Source organism: Lathyrus oleraceus, chromosome 6 (genome assembly GCF_024323335.1).
Source record: "Lathyrus oleraceus cultivar Zhongwan6 chromosome 6, CAAS_Psat_ZW6_1.0, whole genome shotgun sequence".
In the NCBI taxonomy this organism is placed as follows: domain Eukaryota; kingdom Viridiplantae; phylum Streptophyta; class Magnoliopsida; order Fabales; family Fabaceae; genus Lathyrus; species Lathyrus oleraceus.
Genome location: NC_066584.1, coordinates 511,898,872 through 511,905,668, shown reverse-complemented (window position 1 = coordinate 511,905,668; position 6,797 = coordinate 511,898,872). Strand labels below are relative to the sequence as shown.

Here is a 6,797-nt window from a genome sequence, read left to right as displayed (position 1 = left end):
TTTTGTACTTTCTTCTAGATAGTTTGCAGCATTGTTCTTGGGAGCTTTTATGCCCTAGTTTTTCATTTCTCTTCATCTAGCAACCATCTTCCACAAAAAGAAGGTGGATTCCCATCCAACTTCGATTATCCGACTTGGATGTTGATCAACCTTCTTTCCTTACTTGCCGACCAAGCTACCATGAAAATGAGTAGCTAAGTCATCCATTTGTCAAGGTTAGATGTAGGTGATTACTAGCTTTGTGTGTAAATGTAAGGATCCTCATATGTAAACTCTTTAACGGTAAATATATGATGAAAACTTTGTTTCTATTTAAAACTCTTTGTGTTGGTATTTGATCGAGAGATGTTTACCGATTCTTGACCTAGGTTTTCATCCAAACTTGTTTGTTAGCTAGAGATAGTAACGAATGATTTTGTTCACCATAAGGTTGAACCAAAAAGTTGTCATTTTGATAGATTGTGTTCGAGAGAAATAATGGATCAAAATAGCAAAACTCACAATGGGTGTTCGAGAGAAACGCATTGAGAGGACCTTGTGAAATTATTTATCATCTAAAGGAGTTTATAATATTGTTGACCGAGCAAATACATGCAAAGTGATCATTGAAACCTAACTTTGACAATATTTCTCATATTAATCAAAACATAACTTTTTCCGCAATCAATTACTTTGTATGCAAGATAACTTGATTAAAACCAAAACCCTAGTGTTACATTAAGTTAAGATTAATTCAACCATTGAACGGCAGTGATATCTTACAATCTCTGTGGATACGATAACAAAAACCCGACACTTAAAAACTGTCTCAACAGTCAGGCAAAAAAAGGGGGGCGAATAGCAAAGGCCCAGTCCAGGAAAAACCAAATTCAGCATGTGACATCATTCATTTAAATAAATATGCAGTATTAAAACAATTGGGCAAGGTAAGTTTAAGTCACTAGGTGACAAAAACATGAGCGAACGGTTATGATCACGCCACGCATGCACGATCAGACGGCTATGGAGGGGCGTGCATGGCCAACTTCATGCAACGTGAGAAAACAGCAGTATGCATGCTGGGAACGTAGAAAAAAAGGTCACACTTGCTCACCTTCCAACCACAATATCTCAAGCTACGGTTCACGGAACGGCAAGACGTAAAAAGCAAACTTCTAGTACTAAATGAGTAGAGCACAATGGTCTTTTATTTTATGCAAAATGGTGACTTTAACATGAAGAAAAATGAACAGCAAGGCAAGCATATGAACATGGCTATGAGTGAAAAAAAATATAACATCATGAATTCCAATTCAAAACAAAGCCTCATGGTGATGGTCTTATGGACAAGTAGTGCATAGCATTAACATAAAAAAGCATGAAGAAAAAAGAGCATGGCATAATGGAGAAGTAAGCATGGTAATGGCATGAATAAGTGTGACAATGGCATGAACAAACATGATGAACAAGCAAAGTATTCATGGCCATGGAAGGTTGGAATAAAGAGATTACCTAGTGGAGAAAGTCCACTGCTTCTTGTTGGGATGAGAGGAAAGAGAAGGAATATACTTCAATGGTGTTGCAAACTTGAAGAATGGAAAATGGAAGTGAGAAACAACCTTGCCTTTGCCTTGCTCTTGCTTAGGTCGAAAATGTAGCAGCCTCCTCTTCTGATTAGGGTTTTAGGAGTTTATATATGTAGGATTTCAAGTGTGTGGATGGGCTTAGAATGTTTGTTTTTGATTCCTGCAAAATGATGCAAAAAGTGGGGTGGTATGAGCAAGTTCTAAAAGTAGCAAAACTTAAGTGAGTGATCATAAAACAAATGACCAAATGAGGAAAAGAGTGTGTTGGTTGGTTTGTGCAACATGACATGGTTTTTCTGTTTTGAAATAAGTTCAAGAGGGTGACTTTATGACCTTGTAACTTGATGAGAACATGTCCAAATGGCAAGGCAATGCAAATAGTAGAAAGAGGGCATGGAACTTAACATTTTTCATGTTGAACACATCTCGAAATGGTGAGTGGAAACGGGTGTAAAATGGCCATAAAGTTCAGGTTTCATGGTTGCAAAATGGTTGGGCCAGTTTGGCCTAAATGTTGTAAAAAAATTCAGCCTATGATACCAACTTTAGATGAGTGTATCTTCCAAACCAATGATCCAAATGGCGAGGCAATGCAAACAATAGAAAGAGGGCATGGAACTTAACATTTTTCATGTTGAACACATCTTGAAATGGTGAGTGGAAAGGGATGGAAAATGGCCATAAAGTTCAGGTTTCATGGCTGCAAAATGGTTGGGCCAGTTTGGCCTAAATGCTGTCAAAAAAAATTCAGCCTATGATACCAACTTTAGATGAGTGTATCTTCCAAACCAATGATCCAAATGGGGTGGTTCCAAAAAGGTGTGAAATAGGACATATCAAGGTACAACTGTCATGAAGAAAGTGGTTTCAAAATATGCCTTGAAGTGCAAGAAATCTGGCCCATAAGTCTTGACAAATTCTGCAAATTTTGGACTTAGAAAAATTTCTAAGTGTTCTAAAATAATGTCTTACTTTGACCAAGCCTAACTTTCTCATTTTTAATCCAAATGAAACAAACTTTATATCTCTAGAAAGCTTGAAATAAGAGGAACAACTTTCATGTTGAAGAAATTTTCAAATGGGGCTTGCATCTTGATGGAATATAGGCTTAAAGTGGGTGCAAAAACCATAAAAACTTGCTTTAAATGGAAAGTGAACTATTTCCAAATTTGGTAACTTTTCCAACTCCTGATTAAATGATGAATCCATGATCCAACCTTGATCAAATTTCACATGTGGACTTCCTTAGGCATGAATTTTGAGATTCCACCTTCAAAATGTCAAGAGTTGACTTTTCTGGCCCCACGGTTGACCTTTTCCCAAACCGTTTGATTCCTGATTCCATTGATCAATTTAGGCACCTCTGGCTCAAATAAAGAGCTGAGTTTTTGTATGTAGACCCTTATGGACATATGGAGGGCCATGGAAATGAGTTTCACTCAAGGAATCAGAAATAAACCGATTTTATACCAAACCCTAGTTTTAGGGCAAAAATGACTAGGAACTGATTGCACTGATTGCCAATGGATCCTTCTGTGATAATTGTGGATCTTCTTAGGCCAAGATGCCTCTATAATCATGACATGAATGAGCCCCTTCACTTCCAACCAAATCTTGTCTGTTGCAAATAGCCATGAAACCCTGATTTCCTGATTAAGCGCAAATGCACATTCTAAGAGCTCTGAATCTTCCACTGATGAACTGAGGACCGTAATAGGACATATGGAACCCCTTGAGACTTGTATAATTGGAGAATGAAGTTCAATTCTCAGTCTTGCTTTGTGTGGGCTCCTTCTGGCAAGGAGTGATCAATCAAACCCTGATTTCCCAAGTCACCGATGCAGTATGCAATGAGTATGACCTAGTATGATGCTAATGCAATGTGAAACACAATCCCATGCTTCCAAGAAAAATGAAGGGTAAATTTTGGGGTATTACACAGAGCAGTATGAGAAGAGTTTTCAACTAATGAAGGAGAAACTGACCACGTCACTAGTCTTAGTACTTTTACAATCAGGAGAACCTTATGAAGTTTATTGTGATGCTTCCTGCCAAGGATTGGGTTGTATGCTCATGCAACATAAACAAGTTGTGGCTTATGCTTCGAGACAGCTGGAAACTCACGAGAAGAATTATCGCACACATGATTTGGAGCTTGCGGCCATAGTATTTGCACTAAAGATCTGGAGACATTACCTATACAGTTGTAGCTTTGAAGTATTCAGTGATCATAAGAGTTTGAAATATCTGTTTGACCAGAAGGAGCTTAACATCAGACAGAGAAGGTGGATGGAATTCATCAAGGATTATGAGTTCACTTTGCAATATCACCCAGGAAAGGAAAATGTATTGGTTGATGCTTTAAGCAGAAAGCGAGTTCACCTCTCGATTATCGCAATGAAAGGATTGGAATCGTTAGAGAAGTTTCGAGATTTAGATTTGAACTTGAATTCCTCAACCAATAAAGTGCACTGCAGAAGGATCACTATTGAGAATGAATTGATGAATGAGATCGTGGCCCTCCAAGGAGCTGACGAAGAAATCCAGGAGAAGAGAAAGTTGATTGAGACTGGAAAGGCACCAGAGTTCAAAGTTGAGAAAGACTATTTTGGATGAAGCCCACAAGAGTAATCTGAGCATTCATCCCGGCGTGACCAAAATGTATCAAGACTTGAAACAGAGATTTTGGTGGCCAGGAATGAAGAAACATGTGGCTGAGTATGTGGCTTCGTGTTTAACATGTCAGAAAGCTAAAGTAGAACACCAAAAGCCAGCTGAATTATTACAATCTCTAGATGTGCCACAGTGGAAGTGGGACGACATTTCTATGGACTTTGTTGGGGCGTTACCAAGGACTCAAAGAAAGTTTGACTCTATATTGGTAATTGTTGACAGATTGACAAAATCAGCTCATTTCATACCAGTGCGAGCCAATTATAATGTCTCCAAACTCGCTGAGATATATATTGCAGAGATTGTTAAACTACACGGAGTACCTTCTAGTATTGAGTCTGATAGAGATCCGAAGTTTACTTCCCACTTTTGGAGAGAATCGCAAAAGGCTTTGGGTACAAAACTAAGACTGAGTTATGCTTATCATCCTTAGACAGATGGACAGACTGAGAGAACTATTCATACCTTAGAAGACATGTTGAGGGCATGTGTCTTAGATGATCGGGGAAGTTAGGACAGTTTGTTACCACTTATTGAATTCACTTACAATAACAGTTATCATGCAAGCATTGGAATGGTACCATATGAGGAATTATATGGACGCAAATGTCAGACTCCATTATGTTGGTATAAGGATGGTGAAAACATTTTAGTAGGCCCTGAATTAGTCCAACAAATGATTGAGAATGTCAGGTTAATTCAAGAAAGAATGAAGATATCCCAGAGCAAACATAAGAGTTATGAAAACCAGCGGAGGAGGCCTTTGGAATTTCAGGAAGGCGATCATGTGTTTTTTAAGGTGACGCCTACGACTGGTGTAGGTAGGACACTAAAGTCAAAGAAACTTAGCCCTAAGTTTATTGGACCTTTCCAGATCCTTAAGCGTGCAGGCCCTGTAGCATACGAGATTGTTTTACCTCTAAATTTGGCCAACCTTCACAGTGTATTTCATGTGTCTCAATTAAGAAAGTATATGGCTGATTCTTCATACGTTATCACACCAGATGACATTCAGTTGAAGGATAATTTATCGTTTGAGGTCCCGCCAATAAGTATTGGTGACTGTTCAACTAGGTTGTTGAGAAGCAAGGAAATTCCATTGGTCAAGATAATCTGGTACCAGAAGACTGGTGATGCTACATGGGAGCGAAAGGATCAAATGATGAGGTTATATCCAAATCTTTTTGCGACTGTTTAGTTTCGAGGACGAAACTATTTTATGGGGGTAAGTATTGTAACACCCTCTATTTTAAGTAATTAACTAGAGTCATCTAGTTATTTAGTTATTTATTTTATTTAAATGGTTAATCATAATATCCTATTTAATTAATTAAATAATTAGAACCATAAATTTTTTAAGTGATTGATTTAGTGGTTTATTGCACTCTCCATTTTAACTAAATTATTAGTTAATGAAATCAAATATTTTAATCACTTAAGATAGTTAATTTAGCATGGATTGTAATTCTCTATTTTATTTAAATAAGTAAAATCTTATGTTTTATCCATTTATTTAAATTATCCAATTTAGTGTGACTATAATAAACGAATAAATAATTTATTAGTTTAAGGAAAAATAAATAATCTAAAATCTAAAAATATATGTGTTATTGTTAGTAGCATTTCATAAATTAAGTTTGAATTAATATATTCAATATGTCTAAAATAAAAGAATATGTGTTTTATTATTTTCTAATTTAAGTTGTAAGGAATTAAGTAGTGCATGTGCTATTATATGAATTATGATAATTATGAGTGGGGAAAATAAAAGGATACATAACATGTGTATAGAAAAATAACCTGAAATATCATTTGAGTAGGAATGATCAATTCTAAATAAGTGTGTTATGAGCACTAGGAATTGAATAGTTGGAATAAAGTAATATTGAATGAATTTAATAAAATGATACTATACACATTTCACTATCCTAAATCTTATAATTAATTTATTAGTTTTCTCTAGTGCTTCTTTTATTATGAGTCACTCATATTCCTCTTCTTTCCCGACTTCCATTCTTATAAATACTCACAAACTCCTCTCATATATCACATGTGGAAAGAAAAGAAAAATTACACAAATAAAATCATTACTTTTTTATTACTACCACCTATCTTGCGCATTTCTACGTTGCAAAAATTCTAAATAAAAGGGAGTACTAAGCACTTGATCGTTTAAAGTTAGAAAGCGCACAAGATAAGGGCGTTTTCCCCATACACTCATGCAACATAGGACAATATTGTAAAATAATATTGAAACATTTATCTAATAAAAAAATCAAAATAAACAAAAAGAGGTATTATTATCTAACTATATATATATTCATTTGATTCATGGATTAGTTGTATGTTGTTGACCTTGTTTTAAATTTAATTGATTATGTTTTCAATATATTTTTATCTTGCATTTGATTAGCTATGTAACTTGTTTATGAGATACCATATGTTAATGGATACATGTATATTTTTATATATTGATAAAGAATTAAAATTTAGTATGCATATAAAATTTTCCAGTATGGTAATGTAAGAGCTATTCATTTTTTTCATGATCTAGTTAGA

General features: G+C 35.5%; 1 protein-coding gene across 1 annotated transcript; it reads left to right on the top strand.

Annotated features, from left to right (window-relative positions):
• The first annotated feature begins 4,812 nt into the window (after positions 1–4,812).
• LOC127096490 (uncharacterized) lies at positions 4,813–5,436 on the top strand. The gene has a single exon (XM_051035052.1). The coding sequence runs from the start codon at positions 4,813–4,815 to the stop codon at positions 5,434–5,436; it is 624 nt and encodes a 207-aa protein (XP_050891009.1).
• The last annotated feature ends 1,361 nt before the right edge of the window (positions 5,437–6,797 follow it).

Excerpts from the sequence above, each read along its gene's own strand:
- LOC127096490 (XM_051035052.1), top strand. The coding sequence starts at position 4,813 with ATGGTACCATATGAGGAATTATATGGACGCAAATGTCAGACTCCATTA.